Source organism: Acomys russatus, chromosome 22, assembly GCF_903995435.1.
Source record: "Acomys russatus chromosome 22, mAcoRus1.1, whole genome shotgun sequence".
Taxonomy (NCBI): domain Eukaryota; kingdom Metazoa; phylum Chordata; class Mammalia; order Rodentia; family Muridae; genus Acomys; species Acomys russatus.
In genome coordinates this window covers 1,846,940-1,871,816 of record NC_067158.1, presented here as the reverse complement: position 1 = coordinate 1,871,816, position 24,877 = coordinate 1,846,940, and the positions used below count along the sequence as shown (strand labels likewise).

The 24,877-nt window shown below is 42.2% G+C and overlaps 1 protein-coding gene across 2 annotated transcripts in view; it reads left to right on the top strand.

The window, feature by feature from the left end:
- Efemp1 (EGF containing fibulin extracellular matrix protein 1) overlaps positions 1-22,845 on the top strand; it is a 60,988-nt gene extending 38,143 nt beyond the window's left edge. For both annotated transcript variants that reach the window (XM_051164832.1, XM_051164834.1), the window contains exons 5-11: positions 7,041-7,163; positions 11,182-11,301; positions 12,289-12,408; positions 13,452-13,571; positions 17,954-18,077; positions 18,164-18,359; positions 22,240-22,845. In XM_051164832.1, the coding sequence (XP_051020789.1) occupies positions 7,041-7,163; positions 11,182-11,301; positions 12,289-12,408; positions 13,452-13,571; positions 17,954-18,077; positions 18,164-18,359; positions 22,240-22,401 (965 nt within the window). In that variant the 3' untranslated portion in view covers positions 22,402-22,845. The remainder of the gene's footprint in view (positions 1-7,040; positions 7,164-11,181; positions 11,302-12,288; positions 12,409-13,451; positions 13,572-17,953; positions 18,078-18,163; positions 18,360-22,239) is intronic.
- The last annotated feature ends 2,032 nt before the right edge of the window (positions 22,846-24,877 follow it).

Below are 24,877 nucleotides of genomic sequence, written 5' to 3'. Positions count from 1 at the left end.
CTGAATCTAAAGCAGAAATACAAAGAAGCAATTGCATTAGTTTTGAGGCTAGCATCCCTAACCCTTCATCTGACCTCTTTGTTACATTTGGAAGTCAGAGAAAATATATAAGGAATGTTGTGTGTAAATATCACAGGATGTAATAAAGTGGGAAGGAAAATATAGTTAATAAGGTATAATGTTCCATCAACAAGAATCACAAACATATACTTTGAAAAAGATGAAGGCCCTTAATGAGTTGGAGAAATAATGCCAAGCTACATTCACCATTTGTTAGTGTGCTTAGATTTAGTGGGAACAAAATCTACCTAATGTCAAATGAACAGGAATGCAACTGGTGTCATATAATTAGGAGGTCACCAAGCCAAGCTTATTATAATTCGCATTGCCATATCCAGAGGCTGTGTGACTCCAGTGATGATTTGCCTGAAGGAATATGTGTGCCCTGGGTTTGGGGGAGACAGAGGAATCCAGCTGTAAGGCCTCCAGGAAGGAGACCAAACTCAGGTCACATTGTTCATGGCAGATCCGATAGGCTCGGGAAGTGGAGTTCATCTCCATTCAGCTTGTCACTCTCCAGAGGAAATGGCCAGTGGGAGGGAGACACCACAAAACACAACTAGATGCAAACACATCACGCCATAGGTAGGATCATAATTACTCCCAGGGTCATCTATTTGTAAACAGATAACCAGCCTGCATAGAGTAAATGAGTTGTCACACAGAAGGGCTTTCATTCCTACTACTGAGCCACCCAGAAGCAAAGACTGACAGTGTTGCTTCTTTCGAAATAGTCATACTCCCCAGGGCTGCAGCTGGATCATTGGCCATAGCAACCCCTATTCTAGGACATCTTCCCCCCAAACAGATTTGGTAAGTAGTTGTGTCTGAGAAAGAAAAAGAGTTCATCTGGGTATGATACATTCACACAGATGCCTGCAAATAGTTTGTCTGTAGAACATTGCTGTAGTGCTCCGAGTGCAATCAGCTGCATTTTGCCAGTACAGGAAGAGCTCGGCAGAAAGAGCACCTGAGCCTTTCTCTCCTTGCTGTTCTGCTTTGGCCTATGGCTTATGGGTACATTTCCTTTGTGAGTGGTACACGCATTCATGGGAACCATTTGGCTTCCCTCCCACATTTATGAGCGATATGTCAAACCACGTCTAGCCAGCTTGTACATGAAGTCGACTATTCCATCGTAGGAAGCTAGGTGAGCGACGGACCATCTTCAGTGCAACTCCATCTTTGCTGATACATGTGCCATGGCTTTTTTTCCCCATGTGGGAACAACATATGACAAAATTCTACTAGAACACGGGGCACAGTGCCAAGGATCTTCAGGTCACCTTCTTTTTTTTCTTAACACATTTTTATTGAAAAATAAAATAATTCATATTACATCTCATTTTCTATCCCATCCCATGCATCCTCCCATTCCTCCCTCCCTCTCACTTTCACCCCAATTCCCCTTCCCTATGACTGTGACTGAGGGGGACCTCCTCCCCATGAATATAGTGCTAGGGTATCAAGTCTCTTCTTGGTAGTCTGCTATCCTTCTAAAGCGAGGACTGAACGATCAAGAGGTGGAAAAGCTGAGTTTGGTGATGCTTTTGTTTACCACTGAAGGCACACCAAATCGTTATCGATGTTTTGCCAGAATTGATAAGAATCTAGCACTATAAATCTACTCTGGCCGTGACGATGACAGCTCTCTCCTGTTAGTAAATATCTCTTTTCTCCACCAGAACTGCTTAGCTTGGGTGAGCTCGAGCTGAGATTTCCAGAAGGGTGGAAAGCTAACTGGAACTGGGCATTTCGCCCAGATAAATCTGATCCCAGCTCTATAAAGGAAGCAAAAGGGAACTAGGAAATCTTTGACCAAAAAAAAAATGCTGATAATTGGCTAAAGACAGGGGAGGGAAACAGAAACACAGAAAGCTAGAAATCTAACTCTAAGCAAAAGGAAGACACAGGGCAGAATCCAGGTATGACACAGTCAACAATTCTCTCTAATGCTGAGAGAAAAATTAAAATAGCCACAAGTACAGCACACCCTGTGCTGTCCACAGCTCCGGGGAGAGAAGTCTCTGTGATGAACTAAATTACAGAAGGAGCAGAAGGGAACCCTTGGGTCTGAACCCCAGGTTCTAGTGCCTCCAGGCAGTGGCTCCATGGACTCACACTTAAGGATTGTCCCACCCACTTCTCTCCTGGAACTGCAGTCCATGGCATCTCTATTTCCTGAGGCTCCTTGGAGAAAGTCGGAGCTTCAGAAAGCCAACTTCTTAATTACTCTCTTTCCATGTAGCAAAGCGTGTCTCTACTTTACTTACCTATGCATTTCACACGTTTAAGACATGTCTACAGAAGGCTATCTTACTACTTTCTTCTATGTAGACTTCCATCAACAACCTTAATGGAATACCAAGATTGTAATTCCCAGTAGCTATGGCTAGATATGACAGAGACAGGACAACAACGTCCTCAGCTCTTATTAAGATGTTCCTACCTTCTAGGATAATTTGGGAAATAAAACCAATTCTTCACATTCCTAAGGCCCTTGTCCAGTTAACCTCTTCATTGGTGCCACAGCTCTAGATCACATAAGCCGTGGCTGACATAGCAGAAAGCCAATGAGCCCCAGTGGCAGTAAGAAGCACACACACTGCAGCTTACACTTGCCCGTAAGGCATATTGAAGTGACTCCATGCCGTGGTAAGTTATCACATTATGGGAAGAACATTGCAGAGATTAAAATGTTGCATAAGAGAGGGAACAGCATGAGTCAGGGATTTGGAAACTATGAGTCAGAACACAGGGAAGGAGCCAAAACCAGAGAACAAAGGCCCAAGCAGGAGACTAAGGGACACCAGGGGATGGACCATCCCTATATTAGCTGTGAGACATGTCATCTTCAGTGCCACTGGCTGGAGCCAGCCTGATAGAGAGCTCACCAAAGATTATTATACTGGATTATTTAAAGAAGCTGAGGATGCCAGCATCAATAAGAGGGAGACCTACAATTTTACAAATCACAGGGAAGGAAATGTGAACCTTTTATTTTTCTTTCTTTCTTTCTTTCTTTTTTTTTTTTTTTTTTTGTAATTAAGGAAATCACTAATTAATGCCCTTAAGCTATTCTCAGGATATTAGAGTGATTAAAAATATTGTGGGATTTTAGGAAGCATATTCTATATTTTTTTATTTTGGTAATATTAACATTAGTCCCTAGTTGCTTTATTAAGAGCCATTTGCTATCATATTCAATAAAAAAAAACCCTAATCTTACATTGACGTCTCTGAATTTCACTAGTGACTTGAGCAAGCATTTTATGGACACATTCTGCCAGTCACAGCACCTGGTTTCTCACACGCAGTCCCTCCAGCCATGCTGACTTCAGCACTCTGTCTTTCTCTGCGGTCACTTCTTCTGGTGGGACCTGCCTTCTAAGAGACAGCTTCCTCCCCCACCAGCTCCTATAGCTCATCACCTTCAAGTTGCAGCTCAGAACCCGCCTCTCCTGCAAAGCTTCTGTTCACACCGGGTGATGCAGTCTGTGAGACTCCTTGACTCAACTATCTTTGCTCTATCTTGTTCCCAGGGACAGGCAAATGCTGTTCATTCTGAGCAATGTAGTCTTGGCATCTCTCCTTCGCGCCACAGTTCTACCCTCTGCCCAGAGGGAAACTGTTGATTCCGCTGTGCTCCTCCAGCCTTGCCTATCACTCTGCCTTGTGAATTTTCCTTCCGTAATCTAAAGCACTGGTCTTGCTTTCTGTGAACTTTGAACACCAATTCCCAGGAAACAGTAATGATTCATTCATCCATTAATCGGGTAAACATTTACTGAAAACCCATCACATTTCTTGCTCTACAGTAAGCAGGAAAAAATGAGCTTAACTGTCAAGGACAAATGATAGATAATTAAAAATAAAAACAGAAAACATGCTTTCCCCAGAGTACTTGTTCCTAGATTCTCAGGAAAACATGGCTGACCTGAGTCATTTTCGGGTTAAATAAAGCAGGCCTTTGCCCATGCAGTTGGTCTCACAAACAGATGTAGGAAGTGAATTTTGCTTACAAACAACAGAGGTTCTTGCAAAAGGTGGTGACTGTGCTGTACTAGCTGAGTAAGCAGAGACTCGGACAGGGCTTTCTGATAGTAGAAGTGGGAGCCTACATACGGAGGAACGGAGCACAAAAACGCTCCAGATGTGTGATGGCTTAACGTGACTTTGTGTGGGTGTTTAAACAAGCAACAATGGGATCTTCAAAATAATAGCACTATGGTATTTAAGTAGATACTGTACTTAAAGGCAGTCCATAGAAGTTCAGTCTGCTGATCTTCTTCAGCATTAAATAACCTGCTAAATGTGGGGGCTTAGGAGAACAAACACTCTACACTGTGGTCAGAGCAGCTACAAACAGAAAAGCAGATGACTGGCTGCCTCCTGGCTGTAGAGGCTATGCTCCTGGCATTTATAATCCAGGAAAGTGCCATTTGCCAGTTAGTGGTCACTCACTTGTGGTAGAGGGAAGTCCTATCACAGAAGCTTTCCTCTGTTTTGGGTAAAGAACAGGAAACAATGCAGTTGAAGTGACAGTGGCAATATTTCAGGCTTTGCTTTTTTAAATTACTGTAACTCACCAAATGTTTTTATTAAATGATTCTTTTCAGATGCTAAATAGAACAGACTCTTAGAAAGGAGACATACAGGTTTGTATGTTTTAAACCTCTTTAATGATACATTGATCCCAGTGGAAGTGGGATTTATCAAAGACACTCCAAACAAGTGATGGGAAAATAAGGGAATTGCTGCATACCTGGAACATGGTTGGGTGGAGGCAGTTTGCACAGAGTGGTTGCAAAAAGAAAAGCCTCTGTCACTGGCAAGGCCTCCCTTAGCAGTGCTGAGCGGCCCAAGTCCTTGATCTCCAGCCAGCATGGACAGGGAGAACTCACAGCAGTGGAATTTAACAGGGCTCTCTCTCTCTCTCTCTCTCTCTCTCTCTCTCTCTCTCTCTCTCTCTCTCTCTCTCTCTCTCTCTCCTCTCTCTTTCTCAGGGCTGTTATCACCACAAATGTTGGCAAATGTTCCTGACATAAAACAATAGGAATTCTGCTGTCATTTCTGCATTAGCGAGTCATAAAGCTCCAAAGAATCCCCAGTAGAAAGGTTTTCATCAAGTGCATTTGAGAAAATAATGAGGCATGAAGAAAGCAGTCACTGCACACAGCAGGGGCCCTGGTGCTGCCTTGCACCTAGAAAGGGCACTTTGTGGTGGATTGCAAAATAGCATACAGTAATACTGTTAATACATTTCACAACAACAACAAAGGTTTAAAATCAGTTCCAAATGACGATGTGTCAAAGGGAGTCCTACTAGACTATTGTCTAATAAGCAGCCATACTCACTGGAGCATCCTCATTCTCTTCCCCTCTGTTTCCGGAAAGAATCTCTCTTCTTCTCACTTCCACACCCAGGAGTGGAGTGGTTACCTTAGAATGACCCTCCTATAAAATCAGCTGCTTACCTTAACGGCATCAACTTAGTGTGCGTGCGACAATCCGATTCTTGAAACCACAGCAAAACAAAAAGGAAAATAACATATAAAGCCACTCTCTGACTCAGATGGGAACAGAGAGCACAGTTACTTCTCATTGCTTGAGGCTCTTCTCCTAATTGGTCCCTGGCCCTTTTAGGCTCTCCCCTGGGTCTCCCAGAGTGACAACATCAGATGGTGCCTCTCCCTCCCCAGTAAGGTCACGCAGAATCGGTCATCTAGAAATTACATATTTCATAATAGTTTTAATAATTCTTAGTCTTCCGTTACTTGTTAGAGAATGCCAAAACAGTGTACCCTCCTCCTTTCTAATCTAACTCCCTCGTGGATATGTGAGTTTTGAATGACTTTGAAGGATATAGATAAGGCTAAATGAATTCCACCTACCAGGGGCTGTAAGTGGTCACACACATTCCCATCACACTTTGGCCAGGAACAACCTCTCCAAGTTGGCTTTCTTTGGAAACCTTCCACCCTTTTCGAGAACTGTGACTTGCCTCCTACTGAAGACACATGTAGCAACTATTCCCAGAAGTAATATGTGTTAGGAAAGTATATATTTTAACCTACACTAAGATACCTCTTCTAGAAAAATATAATCAACTCGATGCTTTTCATTTTGAGTTTCATAATAAAAATTTTATGCATATATATTATTACTTCCATTTTACTTCTAGTTTTGAGATAAGGTCTACGTTGCCACAACTACACTTGAACTTCCTATGTAGACCAAGCAAGACTTAAATTGGAGATCCTCTTGCCTCAGCCTCCCAAGGAGTTGTTTATTCTCATATGTATAGCTCTGCCTAATGAAAGTATAAAACTATCTTGTGGAAGAAGCCATACCTGCTCAGGAAGTCGTGGGTGAAAAATAGAAGGAAGAAGATAGAGTCAAGCATTTGCTGTAGCTGAAAGCAACTAAAGTGCTAAGATAGGCATGAGGATTGTACGTATATCTCAAACCTCAGGTGCACACACTGGAACATCTGAAATTATTTTATAAGCATTTGAAATAATTTTTCATGTTCAGTTTCTCCAACATAACATGTCATAATGCTTTTTTTAATTTTGTATTAATTTATTCTTGTTACATCTCAATGGTTATCCCATCCCTTGTATCCCCCCATTCTTCCCTCCCTCCCATTTTCCCCTTATTCCCCTCCCCTATGACTGTTCCTGAGGGGGATTTCCTCCTCCTGTATATGCTCATAGGGTATCAAGTCTCTTCTTGGCAACCTGCTATCCTTCCTCTGAGTGCCACCAGGTCTCCCCCCCCAGGGGGGCATGGTCAAATGTGAGGCACCAGAGCTCATGTGAAAGTCATACCCCACTCTCCACTCAACTGTGGAGAATGTTCTGTCCATTGGCTAGATCTTTTTAAGAATAAAGTAAAATTCGGTTTAAGAAAAACAAAGTGCAAATGAAGAGAACCACCTCTTCTGGAACTCTTTCTGTGTTGTATGTCTTTCCCAGACATCGATGAGTGCGCCTCGGGAACCCACAATTGCAGAACAGACCAAGTATGCTTCAATATACGTGGCTCTTTCACATGCCAGTGTCCTCCGGGGTATCAGAAGCGAGGCGAACAGTGTGTAGGTAAGTCCCTCGGTGCAGTATTAAGACAAGGTGCATCTGTTTAACTGTTTAACATATGAGTGATACCAAGCAACTGCTTCCTCTCCGAATAATTGTCAATATAGTTTCCTCCGAGCCAGAGGAACTTTAAGGCTGGACCTGTCCTGAACACTAAAGTGCTATAGATTAAGTGAAAGCAAAACTCTGGTCTGAATGGAGCCTTACGGGCCATTAAGAGCTACATTTTGAACTAGGGGCTGTGTCGCTACCACACTGATGTTAGGGCTTCCTTCGCCACCACATAGCAGAGCATGGTACGTGTGTTGAATGCTGAGGTCACATGACTCCTCTACTGCCAAGTTATCTGAGTCCATAGCTACTGAAATGCTCAGGGTATCAGCCTGTTCGTTTGTCCTGTGGAGACAGCACTAGTCCCAGGTCAGGAGCTAGCTCTTGGATGGCATTGCTGAGCACACCTGTGGTCTTGTGCCATGCAGCTGTCTGGGATCAGCAGGCAGGAAGTTAACAGTCTCTACAGCAATGGTTCTCAGCTGCCCTAATGCTGTGACCCTTTAATACACTTCTCCATGCTATAATGACCCCCAACCACAAAATCATTTTGTTTCTACTTCATAACTGTAATTTCACTACCGTTGTGGATTGTAAATATCTGATATGTAACCCCACACACAATGGTCACAACCCACAGGTTGAGAACCACTGATCTAAAGCCCCCTTACACTGCAAGTCTTTGCTGGTGTTTAAAGTGCACAATGAAGCACTGAGCCTGAGAGGAGTCCTCCCGGAGGTCTGTGGCCATGTCAGCTTGTGTCACTCCTGATACCACAGTCCCCACAGTGTGTCCAGTGCATGTGGTCTGATGCCACAGTGTCCACAGTGCATGTGGTGGGTGATCTGCATCTATTCTGAATGAATGGAAGAACACAGTTTGAGGAGCCCAGTTGGCACGCGCTGATGCAAAACAGCACTCTGGCTTAATCAACAGGCCCAGCAGAAGGCATGACACTCTGTGATTGGCTCCCTCTGCCCATCTGTTTACATACCTAACCTCTTACCACAGACCAGTGGAAAGGCCAGTTTTTCTCTTAGGAACAGAGAGTGAGGGTACAGGCAGCCAGCATCAACTTCCACCTAGAATGGGAGCTGTTGACATGAGTATTGTCAGCACTCAGATCCTTGTGAATGCTGGCTGGCTCTGCTTGCCACAGGTTGTGTCTAGGTGCTGGGAGTGGTTCCCAGACCAAAGGAAGAGCCAGGGTTTGTAATGCTGGAAGCTATGATGCAGAGCAAGAGTGCTGGAAAACTCCACAGATGCCAAGGCTACACTCTTTGGGTTAGTCAGGAAAATAAACACTGAGGGCCTGAAAGTACAGTAGTCACACACCCCACTGCGGGGTGAACTGAAGACAAAGGAACACAGAATGACAGGCTCTGTGGGAAAGTGGAAAGATGGATTTGTATCTGATCAGGTGTGTGCTGACATTGCCCGCACCCCCAAAAGGCAATTCTGCATTCCTCAGTAGAACATAAAGGGGCTTTCTCATCAATTCTATTACACCAGTGCCCTCCTTCCCAAAAACAGTTGCAGCCCAGCTTCTTCTCAAATGTGATTCTGGGCACATATCTATAAGTATTCTGTCTAGAACATGGAGACACTGCCCTATACACTTCTATTCCACTATCAGATCCCAGTTCAGAGTCACCTCCTGTAGAAGCCATGATCTATCCAAATATGATTAGTCACTCCTTCCTTACCCAGTTAAGAAGAAGCAGACCTTTTTTGGAAGTTTGCAACCTGTTGCAGTCTGATACATCTATAAAATATAATAAAAAGCTTGTGTTGGTTTCAGTTGCCATGGTTACACATGCAGCCGAGTTTTCATATTAGTTATGAACTGATCCAATACTCTATGGACCACCACAGTCAGCAGGCCACTTTGAGCAGACCAATGTTCTCTCCATCTCCTGTGCATGCTTCTATTATTGATCTTCTCACCCTGTAGAGTAATATGATTATGTCCGTACCCCATGCCAGGCAAATACACTTTCAGTTATGATCATACAACCTCAGTCCCAAGTACACTGCTATAAAATGAATGTCTGCTGGTTGAAGTGACAGGTGCCACTGAGTCATCATATATTCTTTGGGAGCTGACTGTGTGCCAGGTGCTGAGTCATCATATATTCGTTGAGAGCTGACTGTGTGCCAGGTGCTGAGTCATCATATATTCACTGAGAGCTTACTGTGTGCCAGGTGCCATTCTAGATGCTGAGATCCTAGACTGGGCAAACAAATTTCATAGAACGATTGCTCTGGAGGAGAATTAGAAAACACCATTCATACATATTGACTGACAATAATAGTACATGGCCATCATATACAGTGCCAGAAAGCACTGCAAACAATAGCTCTTAATTGATGTGCAGTTTCCATGTATCAAATAAAGCCATTGAGCAGCTACTATGCTAGCCCCTGTTCTGAGCATTAAGCCTAAGACAGTTAGTAGACAAATATCCTTCATCTCCACCTCAAAGGGAAGAGGCAGCTCTTATTCACCGCAGATAACAGTGAGAGAGCCAGATAAGCAAATAAGCGTGTGTCTCAATATTGAGCAATATCAGGGGCTATAAGGAAGTCTAAAGCAGGATAGGATATAGATGAGGCAGACTGATCTATAAGCATAAGAGGTGTCCTCCTTGAGGAAGTGCCATGGAGCAGATACAGAAGGTTATGTGGCTGTCTCTCGCTAGTTATTTAGGTGTGCTGACTAAATCGAAAGCGTTTTTTGCACCTTTCTAGTGATACCTCCCACTCTATTGCCTGGTATGCTCCAAGCACATTGCCTACTCTGTACCATGTAAATTTTCTAACTATTCTACCATATGGAGAATAAATGGAAGTTCCAGAAGCTAAGACAGTGAGGGGCCAGACCTGAGATTCAAATTCAGGTTAGCGCCAGGCCATTTGAGCACACTTTGCTAACACCAGCACAGTTTAGTTGTTCAGTTCAGTTGTTTAGGTTAGTTTTGTTTTGTTTTACCATGAGGTAGTTTCACTCTATAGTGATGTATTCTGTGTACAAAATTGTCCTATTAAAATACACTTGTTATGCTGGAGATGTCACAAAGTGTAGTCGTGATGAGAATCGCGTTTTATTATGCTTCTAAGAAGGCCTGTTCCTGCAAGTTCTCAGCTGAGCATTTTATGGGGAAATACTTATCAAAGGGCGCAGGATGGAACACTTCATCCGAATGTCAGGACATTTTCAAGAGGTCGCTTGTGTAGCGTCCCTTCCTTTCACAATGTTCTTTCATGTGATGCTCACAAATTTTCCTAAGCTACACATGGCAAGCCTTCCTACCAAACTCTGAACACCAAGATACAAATGTTTCAGGGCGAAGCCTCAGACACCAGCCGAGGACGGCCCACATCACTTCTCTCTTAGCCATGCGCTGTATATCTCCATTCTTTGTCACTTCTCTCCTCACTTTAACTGCTGTTTTGGTGCAGCAAGCTGACATCTTCACGTGTATGTGTGGAAAGGTCTTAATTATGTTTCTTCTTTACATCTCAACTCAACTTTATTTACTGCTGACAGGAGTGTTATATTGTTCCTTGTTCTTAGTGTATTACTTAACTGATGACCAAAATGTCTTTAAAAACACATATATCCTAATTTTAAGAGAGAGGATGAACAGGCAAGACTGAGGAAGGGAGGGAAGAAGAATATTTTCAACCCAAAATCTTCCCAAGATATGTTTTCTACATTATTTCCACTGAGAATTCAGTAAGTCAACAACTTGCTTCTGGTTTTAGGAGTTGGGAATTTTTGCTTGTTTAGTTTGGCTTGGTTCGTGGTTTTTTTTTTTCCAAGACAGAGTTTCACTATGTAGCTCTGGCTGTCATAGAACTGTAGACCAGGTTAGCCTCAAATTTATACCCTTACCAGTCACCAGTGCAGGGGTTAAAAGCATGCCCAGCTAACAACTTGGTTCTGTGTCTGTGCCATCTGCTTAGATATAGATGAATGCACCGTGCCTCCATATTGCCACCAAAGATGTGTGAACACCCCAGGGTCCTTTTACTGCCAGTGCAGTCCCGGGTTTCAGTTGGCTGCAAACAACTACACCTGTGTGGGTAAGTCCCGCGAGAGCTGCTTTTCTGACTTCTTCTGCCTCCAGGAAAAGAAAGCCTTTCGGTTTGGTGCACTGTTTCTGGTCCTGTGCTCCTTGGTGAACTGGTTTCCTCCATCCACTTCACACAGGGTCAGAAAGCTGAGGAGACAATAGCTAAGCTGTTTCTTAAAACACATCAGGATGGGAATGGAAAACATTTTTTTAACCTTAGTTCTAGTTCTCCTCTGTGGGTGTATAAAAAAAAAAAGTAACTATGATCAACAGATACACATCCCTCAATTAGTCGACAGTGCGTGATAGAATGCTAAAGAGGCCAAAGGGTTACTGCAACTTCAGACACCCAAACTTTCCACGAATGGTGCGTGTGACCCTCACATGCCTCTCCCTCCAACTCTCAGAGTGCAGTGTCATGCATGGCATAAGTTCCTAAGACTGGCAAAGCCTGGAAGAAAGCCAGTACAGGAAAGGGAAAATGCCTTTTCATGATATTTTCTGTGTGTTGGAACACAGCAAAACTCTGCATGGGTCTCAAAGGCTTATACTGTAATTGTCAAGGAATGCAACAGAAACCATTTAGAAAGTAATAAATAGCCCAGATAACTCTTTACACCGCATGCTGAAAGGCCATATCAGTTCAAACGTCTTTTAGCAATGATTTATGGGCGTGGCCTTTTGAATGTAAATAATATAAGAAAATGGATGCTGGAAAGTATGTGCATTGAGAGTACTGAATTCTATGGGGGTTGGTTTATCACACATCAAACTGTCATTCCTAGAAAAAAATATATTGTGATACTTCTAATTGTGTGACAAACCTTTAAAGTTGTTCCAACAGCTGTGAAACTGGGCGTATGTTCTCTGGTGAGAGTGTACACGAAGGGAACTACTTACCATCAGATGATCTCGGCACAAAAAAAGCAAGGCCGAGCTTAAGCTGTCCTGCTGCAGATGTGCAGAGGCACGTGCACATTAAAACCTTTCTTTGCAGACATAAATGAATGTGATGCCAGCAACCAGTGTGCTCAGCAATGCTACAACATTCTCGGCTCATTCATCTGCCAGTGTAACCAGGGATACGAGCTGAGCAGTGACAGGATCAACTGTGAAGGTAACGTCACAGCAGGGCAGCTTCTGCTGGGAGCTCATGAGAAACTGAGAATTGCAGACCCCAGCCAAAATTTCTCAAGATAGAATCTGCACAGTTAGGTTTACAAAGAGCTGGGGCTGTGATTAAAAAAAAAAAAATAGAGAGACCTGGCCCTTAGCTTTGCTTTCTCCATGGACTGTGTGGCTTGAACACATTTGTAAAGGAGTCTAGGTTGCAATTTCCAATGAGTAAAAAGACACTCGCTCAATGGAATGGGTAGCCTTCACAGCCCAGTGTATATGCTCATCCTGAATAATTCTAGGCATCCTGAAGGAGATGCCATCCACATTTAATCCCTCATGATTCTGTCCATGATTATTGGGCACCACATAAGTCATAATCCATCCAAAGAAACCTCAAACCATGCAACTGTGCTTAAAACCATAAGGGACCAGCTCAGGACTGCTGCCTCTGCCCCACTTAGCCAACTACAGGATGGTCCCTAACTCTGAAATGCAAGAGATTCTTCTCCAGGAGGCCACATCATGTAAAGATGTCACCTGTACAAAACTGCAAAGGGTTGGACTTGAAGTTCAAAGTGGAGGACAGTTGAGCTGCAGAGTCACACCACTATGAACAGGCGAACACAAATCTGCTACCTGAGTAGTTCTGCAAAAACAAAGTAAAGTGTGTCAGTCACGGGGCCACTCCCTTGTCTGCTTAGCTTCCGTGAAAACTTCTATTAGAAAATGTGCAGGCTGGGAGGCACAGAGGAGCAAGTCAGATAGAGCCTTGCTTTTATTATTATTATTATTATTATTATTATTATCATTATTATTATTATCATTATTTTATTTTTATTATTATTATTATTATTATCATTATCATTATCATTATTATCATTATCATTATTTTTATTTTTATTATTATTATTATTATTATTATTATTATTATTATTATTATTATTATTATTATTACAGAGTTTGTACTGCTTTGATGCTCTTTAGCTTATCTGGCAGGAAAGTTTCTCAGCTCTATGCCCGTGCTTTTGTCTGGTTCTACAGATATCGATGAGTGCAGAACCTCAAGCTACCTGTGTCAGTATCAATGTGTCAACGAACCTGGGAAGTTCTCGTGCATGTGCCCACAGGGATACCAAGTGGTGCGAAGCAGGACCTGTCAGGGTAAGCCCATCGCTCCTACACAGGTGAAGTGTTTGAAGTTAGCGGGGAAGGCTGTGAAGAAGGTTGCCGCATTCAGACTTTCATTTTCCTGCCTTGGTTGTACAATTTGAGCTCCTGATTCATAAGAGAATACCGTCCATTCTATGAAAGGGACATTTGTTGAAAACTCTGACTTTCTTCAAACTTTAAAGTAACTTCCTTCTAAAAGTGTGATTTTTTAAAAAAGAAAATTTTATATTGCTTACTATCTTACTATATATGGAATTATACCTTCCAATAATCTACCAAAAAAAGCAAAAAAGATTCAGTCACTAAAACATTTTACTCTGAGTTTTGAGCTCAGAGCTCAATCTTAGACATACCTTCAGCAAGCCTCCAAGTCTCTGAAAGAGCAACATTCTGATTTGTGCAACGTGGAGAGTGACAGAAAGAGGGTCTTGCTATATAACCCAGGCTGGCTTCACATTTGTAGCTGTTCAGCCTCTGCCTCCTAAGTGCCGGGATTACAGGCATCTGTTACCACTCTGAGACAAATAATGTAGGATTTTAGGTGTTGAGAAAAACAAAACTCCCCATGATAGATATTAATATGTGTTTCAACAACGTGAACAACTCCAGAAAAGCAAGTATTAATCCTAGCCCCAATTTCAAAATAAATGCTCAAATGTTCCTTGTGTCTTCACACAAAAAGACGAGACAGCTCTCAGCTAACACAAGATTCAGAGTCTGCCAGGAAGATGGGAAAATTCACCCTTCTCCCCTAACCTTCAATGCTGTTTAGTTTGAAATTTCATTAATGGGAGAAAAAGTGGCAAAGACAAAAGAATATAGACAATCTAGAAAATCTAATATAAAGACACTTACACAAAACAGTGGAAAACAAAAAAATCTAACTGAACCTAGTGACAACCTACTTGAATCTAACTCTATTGCACTCTATCTGTAAAACCAAAACAAATAAGCAGACCTCTCTAAACTTTGGCTTTCTCCTTTGAAAAGGGCAAGTGTGGGAATGAAAGAAGATAACACTTGAAATGATTTACACTACTCATGGTGTTTTGATGAAATTTACTTAACAATGTAAACGAGCAATACTAAATCTGTAGAGCCCTTTTTTCATGGCGTTAGAAAGACTACTAGAAGACAGGAAAGATCTTATTTTTAAAAGAACAAGACCAGTGGACTCTTAGACTAATACCACAATTGCAGACGGAACAGAGGGCATCCAAGACCTGAGAATTTGTAGTCTATAAGCAGACCCCAACCAGTAGCTGTGTGATGAGAATGACATATTTTTATTAATTTATTCATATTACATCTCAGTGGTTATCCCATCCCTTGTATCCTTCCATTCCTTCCTCCCTCCCATTTTCCCTTACTCCCCTCCCCTATGACTGTGACTGAGGGGGACCTCCTCCCCCTGTATATGCTCATAGGGTATCAAGTCTCTTCTTGGTAGCCTGCTATCCTTCCTCTGAGTGCCAACAGGTCTCCCCATCCAGGGGACGTGGTCAAATATTGGGTACCAGCGTTCCTGTGAAAGTCAGACCTCACTCTCCAGAGGGTCCTAGAAACCTACAAGAAGAACATTACAATGGGCAGATCTGGGCCCAGGGGTCCTGCTCAAACTATGGCATCAGCCAAGGACAATACGTGCAGTAAACTTCAAACCCCTACGCAGATCTAGCCAATGGACAGGACATTCTCCACAGTTGAATGAAGAGTGAGAATGACATCTTACAATGAACATCTTTATAGCCCTTCCCAGGTTACTGGAAACTCTGCAAATGTTAACTGTGGGAAAATATTGCATTGCAATGATTACACTGAACCCTAGTTGAGATAGGAATAGTACGTGTAGGAAAATATTGGCCATTTAAATATTTTGATCAATTCCCCTAGACTCATCCAAGCAACTATCTGTGTGTTTCTAATCACAAATGGGTTTGATATTCCGCAAAAATAGATTTATATTAATGCATAATAGGATCTTATTTGCCTGAGCTACATCTTCAGAAATATTTCCTATTCTAGTTAAGGGTTAAAATGTATTGAAATTGCAAGTGGGAGTTCATGAGTGTGGTCATGTTGAGGATACATAGCACCAAGATGCTTGGTTTTGCAAAATATCTTTTTGTCAGATTTACACTCTTCTATCATTTAAAGCAATTGCCTCCTTCCGAAACCTTGCTCTAGCATCACTTGTAAGAATAAAGTATAATCTAACATATTGGGATTCTTAACTTCTTTCAAAAAGTTCATAGAGTCTGATAAGAGTTCTCATGACTATAAGCTCACAAAAGTCAGCACACCATGCATGTGTGTGTCTAGAGAGGGTCAAAACAGAATGCAGCTGCTCACATATTGAATATTTTAATATTGTTTCTTCCTGAAGAAATTTCCAGAATGATATAGCTGTTGTAGATGCTGGGTTACTGGAAGTAATAAGTAAAGTTGTAGCCTCAAGTTTCATTTTGCCACTCTGTCTCCACGTTTCAAACCAATCTTAGTGTTCCTTCTAACTGAGCACCACCTTCATTTTACAAAATAAAAGATGAAAATATTTAAAGGATATGTCGATAGTGACTTCCTTTTTTTTTTTTTTTTTTTTTTTTTTTTCTTTAACTATAGTCAGGCCAAGAAGATACTTCCTGTAACTTACTCTTGGAAACTGTGTAGCTTTTCCAGTTTCCTCCTGGATTCCAGAAAAGTTTAGCCAACAAGGAATTAATTACTTTTCTCCAAAGTCAAGGCATAAAGTTATTCTCACAATAGACCTATCCCTGCCATTTTGTGAACTTGAGTTTATCCTCTGCTTTTCCTCCATTCCAACCAAGATCTCCTCCACCCCTACCTGCACACAGCTTGTAGAAGTCATAACTGAACTAACATAACATTCATCAAAGCCAAGTGATCGTGCCTTGCCACTAGCTCATGGAAAGATTTGGAAGTAGCAAGGAGTTCATACACTAGGAGGAGTCCAAACCACCACCACAGCAACAAAAAACAGACTTTCAAAAAGTGAAATAGAAAGCAACAAAGACCCTAAAAGGAGAATATCATGTATAAAAATTCACAAGAGTTCACATCCCAGCACCCAGCCCATAGCTGACCCGAAGCAGGATTAGGTAAGTCACTCAAGGAAGGATAAATTAAGGAATGAAAACACTCCCTTGTAGGGAGGGCATGATTCAGAAAGGGCTTCTGTGAGACAAAATATAAGCTACTATTCATATGAAAAGGAAGTGGGAATTACATAAGAATGTGGACATGAAGCATGTCTGTTAGCGTGCAATAATGCTTGCTAGTTAAAAAAAAAAAAAAAAAAAAAAAAAACTTTTCTTCAAATGTCCTCTGAGGATCCAACCAGCCAAATCTAAAATCAGTCCCCAAGGAGCCAAGAGCACTCTCATTCCCCAGACACCCTCCTCATCTCGCTGCACTGTATGCGCTGCCTTTTCCTTATCTGCCTCCCACCACAGAGCCGTAAAATACCTGTGCTCTATGAGTGGAGTACCTCATATCTCACTGTTTCTGTGCATCCTAAGGGGACTGCAACCCCCGCCCAGAGCACCGCCTGTCCCTCCTGTGCTGTTACTAACTCTCTTGCCTGCCTTCCCTCCTTTCTTCCCTTCTGCTCACTCTCTCTCTCCCTCCTTACCTCTTTCACAGACTCCTGGAACAGCTGCCCTCTCCTGGGCAGCTTTCCCCTCTTCACGTATGAGACTCATCTAAGCACCACCCTCGAAGGCCCACTTGTGATGTCCCTTTTTGATTCTGGCCCCTAATCCTCCACATGATCAGCTGTGTTCTTACCTGCGTCTTAGTTACATTTTACTCTGGAAGTAACTGTTGCCTTATCTATATTCTCAGCTAGGTTATCAGCTCCTCGGGACAGGAGATGAAATTTTTTTGTTGGTGTTTTGTTTACTCTCATATAAGCAAAGTCAGTAACCAGCAGCATTTGAGGTCAACAGATGGACAACTGGTGAAAGAGAAAATACCATGAAATGCCATGTACGATTTAACTCACAAGTGGCTCAGCTGTGTGTCTCCTGCTGTCAACGCAGTAAACTCAGGTCGCGCCCAGTCTTGTATCGAAGAGCAACTGAACTAGCCAGGCGTGGTGGTATATACACGTAACCTTAGATATTCGGAGGCTAAGGCAGAATTTTGAGCACAAGGCCAGCTTGCTTATACCCTGAGTTCCACACCAGCCTTCACTACATGGCAAAACCCTAACACCTGCCCCCAAACAAGTATAAATAAATGAAAGTAAACTGAACACAGTCCAGATTTCCTCCCTTGCGTTTCCTTACAAACCAGAGTCTGCCACTCCTACAATTTTCTTGTCAGTAAGCCCTTTAACCCTGTGACTGCAGACATAAATGAATGTGAGACCACCAATGAATGCCGAGAAGATGAAATGTGCTGGAATTATCACGGCGGCTTTCGTTGTTACCCACGAAACCCATGTCAAGATCCCTACGTTCTAACATCAGAAAAGTAAGAGGCCTTAGCATCTTTGAACATAATAGTTTTCTGGTCCTCCCAAGACAAAATGGTGACTGCTTCTGTGTCTGTCTCTGCAGCCGATGTGTTTGTCCGGTCTCCAACGCTATGTGCCGAGAACTGCCCCAGTCCATAGTCTACAAGTACATGAGCATCCGATCCGACAGGTCTGTGCCATCAGACATCTTCCAGATACAAGCCACAACTATTTATGCGAACACCATTAATACTTTTCGGATTAAATCTGGAAATGAAAACGGAGAGTTCTACCTGCGGGTAAGTAGGCTTAGGTAGCAGGGCTGCTGCCACAGTTGTGGTTCAGTATGCTTAGGTGGCACGGCTGCTGCCGAGGTTGCTGTGTGCATTCACATGGAAGTTAAGCTAAGGAGTTTGTGTGTATGCGTCGCGTCCAGCCCTCTGGGGTATATGTGCTAATTCTATCAGATATTAAAATATAGTTTTTATAAATGAGTGAGATTCTGGAAGGTTAAGATTTGAGAGGCCAAAAGCCACCCAAAACACAAACATACCCCAAACACATACTGCAAATGCATGCTGCTTAACTGTGCAGAGAAAACCACTCTGAAAGCTTTTCTTGTACTAAAGTTCATAAATTGCTTTGATGTTTACACATTTATCCTGTCCCTTAATATATTAACTTCCTTCTTGCTCCACAGTAACAGGATTCCATTTATTTGCCAGAAAATTAGAAGGGATTAATTTCTCAGGGCCAATTTCTGAAGAGAAAAACTCAACTCCAAATCTATTGCTTTTCTTTTTCCTAATAGAAAAGAATGTGTTTCATTAGCACAGGATGTTTTAAACTTGAGCTGCACTAGGTATTTATGGAAGTTGCCTCAATGTGAGTTTTACACAATTTAGACGCCTAATAATAGTCAGTAACTGCATGGTAGCACAGCAGGCTCATCTCAAAGCTTCTTTAAAAGTAACTTTCTATTTTAATCTTTTATCCACAACTTAAGAAGATTAAACTTCCCAGCCTAGCCATCATGCAGTTAGATGAAGTCCCAGCGTGTTTTTTCCTCTACAGTAAACACGGCATTTTGATATTCATTTTTATTTGTATCTGATTTTATTGACTTGATTTTTTTTCTTTTTTGAGACAGGCTTTCTCTGTGTACAATTGGCTGTCCTAGACTCACTTTGGGGAACACGCTAGCCTCAAACTCACAGTAATCCGCCTGCCTCTGCCTCCCTAGTGCTGGGATTAAAGGCCTGCACCACTACACCTGGCGTTGACTTGATTTTTAAAGCATAAATACTACTTTCTCCAGAAGTCATGTTCTCATGAATGATACAAAACATTACCAATTTGGTATGGTCTTAGGGAGTTTTAAATTATTTGCAATTAAGAAAAACATTTAAAGCTAGATGTGGATGCACGTGCCTGAGATCCCAGCATTTTGGCCACAGAGTCAGAAGGATTGCAAGATTAAGGCTAGCCTGGGCTATCCAGTACATCTGAGGCTAGTCTGAAATTCTGAAAAAGACCTCACCTCAAATTAAGAATATGAAAAATAATTTAAAATAATAAAAGTAAGCACTCTTAAGAGTATTGATTACACAATCAAAATGAAGTCCTACAAGATTTCTACACTGAAATCCCACCTATAGATAGCTTTCAGAGCATAAGGATCAGCCAGGGGCATGGGCTGAGTGCCTATGGTGTTCCCAGGCTTTTGCTGGCTGCTTTGAGGAACTAAGAAGACATTCAGCACACAGTTCCTTCTTTCAAAGACCTTTTTACTGTGTAATTTAGGCCAATTTACTGTTGACTTCTCTGGCCTAAACAGAGGCCAATGCTATGGATAAGATCCCTCAGAAAGAGTGTAGAAAAGTGTTAATGGCTCAGATTGCTCCGAAGAGGACCTAAAATAAAGAAGGGCTAAATCCAGAAGACTCCTCACCTGTAACCTGAGCTGAGACCAATGTCTCATCCACCAAGACCTCCCCTCCTACCCCCGGCATCTGCTGCCCCGCCTCAATTCCCCAAGCCCAGCCACGCCCTGCAATTTGTTGTCTTTGAGAACAGTGTCACATGAGAACCTTGGTCTTCAGTGACATATTCAATAACTTCTTTCTTCATGTACTCACTCCCACTCTTTAACCTATCATCAGCACCCCACTTCCCCAGCCAGCAACCCCAAGCAAATGCTATAACCCACATGTATTTCATATCAAGCTTGTAAGTACAGATTGGTAACACTATAAAAGTTTATCTCCACTTTCAGATAGGTCCTTAGTATTCTCGACGATGCTATTGATTTCCTTGTGTCTTTTTATAGTATTCTCTTCAGCCCTTGTTCTCAAATGTCCCTATATCTAATAAGTCTTTTTACCCTATGTTTTTAGTAGATGAGTCACTTTCTACTTTGAAATCACTGACACCAGGATTGACACGAACAGACACAAATTTCCTATTCTAAAGCCTGAAAGTGCACATCTGTGCTCTCCATCTGGTTCTCAAGACCAGCCAGCACCATACACTCCCCATACCATCTCCTCTGGAACCCTAGTCGATTATTTTCCCTCCGCCTCCTACGCTTGGGTCATGCTTTTCCCTCTAGATGTCACACCGTCTCTCTTCCTCCTTGGAAGTCTAGACTAGTTTGTGCTTCCTTGCTTCTTGGCCATTTCTTTGTCCTTTAGTCCAAATACTTTATTGAGGTTGCTGTAGGGGAAAAGCCACCAATGACGTGGATAATGTTAAGTCTGAGGACACATTCTCTTTTGCTCTGCTTGACACTGCTGTCCACTTACATGTTCTCCAATTAAGCATCTATTTCTTCTCTGCTTGGTTCTTTACCTAGTTTTAAAATCATTTATGTGTATCTGTGTGTTTTTATGAGTATATGGACACATGTGTGTCTAGGTGCCTGCAGAGGCCAGATGAAGGTATCTGGTCCCTTGGAGTTGGAGGTACAGGCAGCTGTAAGCTACCTAATGCAGTTCTGGGATCTGACCTCCATTCCTCACATTAGAGCAGAACCAAGCTTAACCACCAAGCCATCTCTCTAGCTTTTGCCTCATTCTTTGATTTCTCTCCTCTGTCTATTCCTTCAACGCCATCCTCTCCCAGCTCTTGTAGTGATCGCTAAGTCTCGATCCATGCTTCTATAATTTGTGTCTGGGCTCATTCGTTCACTCACTGATCCCTCCAGTGCATCTCTTCCCCCACCCGCCATGCCCACTCCATGTGCAGTGCTGAACATGTTACTCTACAGAACTTCTCTTACTCCCCAATGATGCAAAGGCAGAGATTCTTGGACCCTCTAATGCTGCCACTCATCCTTCATGTTGTGGTGACCCACCCCCAATTATAAAATTATTCCCATTACTACTTCATAACTGCAATTTTGCTACTGTTATGAGTCACGATGTAAATATATATGTTTTCCAATGCTCATAGGTAGGTAAGGCTTATGAAACGGTACCTCGGCCCACAGGTTGAGAATCTCTGCTCTAAGGCCTTCAAAGCCTTGCCTCAATATTTCAAGAGTATCTATGTATGTACATATTCCTTTGTGGTCATCCTATGTATATACAGATAACCTAAAATTTGTCATGTTCTATTTAAGTTGAATACTTACCTGACTTTGTTTGTTTGTTTGTTTGTTTGACACAGGGTCCCTCTATGTAGCCCTGAATGTCCTGGAACTTGTTTAGGTAGACCAGGCTGGTCTTGAACTCTGTCTGCCTCTGCCTCTGGGACTCAAGGCATATGCCACTGTGCCTGGCTATTTACCTAACTCCTTCTTCACTAGAATGTAAAAAAATGCACAATGTTAAGAAAATAACAAATGGCAGCTTTTCTTACCAGCTCCAGATTCTCACATGAGCGCTTTAGAAAGGCTGGAACTATTCAGTTCATGGGTAGAGAAATGTTAATAACAAAGAGAAATCGAAATGTTAACAGATGTTAAAAGAAATATTTGAAAATAAGATAATTTTAAGAGCAAGTCCTTGCGGTGAAGCTAGTGCAGCTGGGCAGGCTAGAGTTACGAATGAGGGTGCAAAGCAATGCTTCCTCGCCCTATTATTTCCTCTAATTATCACAGAAAGAATGCTAACAAAAAACGCCAACGCTAGCCCAAGAGAACTCACTCTCCTCACCTCTCTTCTCTTGTTATTTTAGCAAACGAGCCCCGTGAGTGCAATGCTTGTGCTTGTGAAGTCGCTGTCGGGACCCAGAGAGTATATCGTGGACCTGGAGATGCTGACCGTCAGCAGCATAGGGTCCTTCCGCACGAGCTCCGTGCTAAGGTTGACAATAATCGTGGGGCCATTTTCATTCTAGCCTTTTATAAGAGCCTATCACAGGCAATTAAACTAGCCAAAGAGTATTGTTGCCTTACAGCACTATTTTATTTATAGCTGTATCTAGTACACCTATACTCAGACAGCTATACACTATGGTAGGAAGTGGGCATTTAATCTGTAAGATTCCAAGGTTATCGTCATCACTGTGTAAATTAGACATTAGTCCAACATTCTTCATGAAGGGAGCTAAGCATATATTACCTGGTGAAGCTTGGCTTCTTTCCTATAAAAATGCGACCAAGCAATGACACTGTTCTGTGGTGTATAGAGAAGTGTGCACCTCCACAGACCATCTCGTGAGGATTGGCCATCTTAACATCAAGTGCAAGGAGGATGGGTATTTTAACTGCTTTGTAAGAAAATGGAAAAAGCCAATAAAGATATATTTCTTTAGAAAATGAGAATCTACCATGTTTGTGTTGGTCTATATTTTAATGATCAGTTTATTGCTTAGTGGCAAATTATTATTGTGCTACATGCTAATCTCTATAGGACATCTTAAACTTTGTCAGAAATTTCTCCCACAATTCCAAATAAATCAAATATCTCCTCAAAAATTATTCTATTGAGAAGCCTATGGGGAATTGAAAAAAAAATAGCTTTTATCAAAACCACTTTAGAAGTCTCCAAAGAAGCAAGTTAAGTGCATGTAATAGAAGCCCTGAAGCAAGGAATGCACTCACGGTTCAGAGTGAAATGGAGAAAGGGGTTTCCCCTGGAGACCTCCTGCCTCTAAGCCTAACTTCTAACAAGCCTCGAGTTTGCCAGCAAGAGTTTGACCCTAGTACCCGCACTCATAGAAGAAGAAGCACTGGCTCTTTACTCTTAGAATTCACATTATCCTTCCTGCCGATTCTCAGAAAAGGTCACGTCTTGTTTAAAAATAATTTTCTTCTTTGTATCATATTTCTTATTATTTGGTTTGATATATTCACTTTGCATCCCAATTGTAGCCCCCTCCCAGTCCCATCCTCCCTCTCTCTTTCTCCCAACACCTCTCCCTCAGAAAGTTCTCAGAAAGAGGAAGCCCTCCTCCCCTACCATCTGACCCCAGCCTATCGAGTCTCATCAGGACTGCCTGCATCCACTTCCTCTGTGGCCTGGCAAGGCTGACCCATCAGAGAGAAGTGATCAACAAGCAGGCAACAGAGTCTGTGTCAGAGAAAGCCCCTGCTCCCCATATTCAGGGACCCACATGGAGACTGAGCTGCCTATCGACTGCATCTGAGCAAAGGGTCTAGGTCCCCTCCATGCAGGGTTCTTGGTTGTGCATCAGTCTCTGCAGCCCCCTTGGGTTCAGATTTGTTGTCTAAGGAGCTCATGTCTCCCCCCAGGTTCTTCTATCCCCCTACTCTTCCATAGACACCCTGCACTCTGCCAATGTTTACCTAAAAATAAATATTCTAAATATTCTTTTATTTAGAAGATCATCCATTTTTCTGAAGTTTTTAATGTGACCAATAACAGCCAGTATATATTTTTATATATTGATAAAAATTACTTATAGCTGTCAGAACAAGAACAACTATATATATATATATATATATATAGAGAGAGAGAGAGAGAGAGAGAGAGAGAGAGAGAGATAAAGGCACACAAAGGCTATTAAAATAATGCCACAACCAATGTTTTTCTTAAACCTCACTTCAAAGCACAAATGAATTACCTTGTCACAAGTGACCTTGATGCTGATAACAATTGTCTTTTGGAGTTAACCAAATGAGTAATAATTGTTGAAAAGAAAGTGCACTAGGGAACAAAATACAAACTCGTTGAGCACAGAGTTGGGATGAGCTTTTTGAGCTTCAGGACAAACACAGAGGAGAGATATCCTGCTGAGCAGCCATGGGATGCTGACTGTGAACACACCCCTCTCACCTGCTCCCACAGAGCCTACAGTCCACAGGAATTAAAATTGACTTCACCTTCTCATTTAGTCAATCTCGAGATCACTGCCTGTACACAACACTTGAGAAAATTGGGACCGACCATATTCATGTTGGCCTTTAGTGTAATGATCAGTCTTAAGGCAAATATTTATGGAAAGCATTAAATCACTGTTGTACAACATGCTGGTTTTTACAGGCATTTTAAGCTTGTCAGAAAGTTTTGTTTCACCCAAATCCTAAGACATTTTCCAAGATTTCTCCATGATAAAAAGATAGTCATGTCTCTAGATCGCCAGAGCACTGCAGAAGTAACAGGACTCTATTGACTATCCATGCCTGAACACTGGCCCTCTAGTCTCACCTTCAAACTCCAAAAGCCATTAGCAGACAAAAAAAAAGAGAGATGATTTTCTTTTTAGTCCAAGCCTCAAATCACAGACATTGAAAGGCTGACATACTGCAATCCTGTGGGGTGACCCCTTTCATTACTTTGCGGTAAATGCACATGACGCACAATACACTGTGTTGGTGTGGGCAGCTCTGAGGTGCACACAGCACACTCAC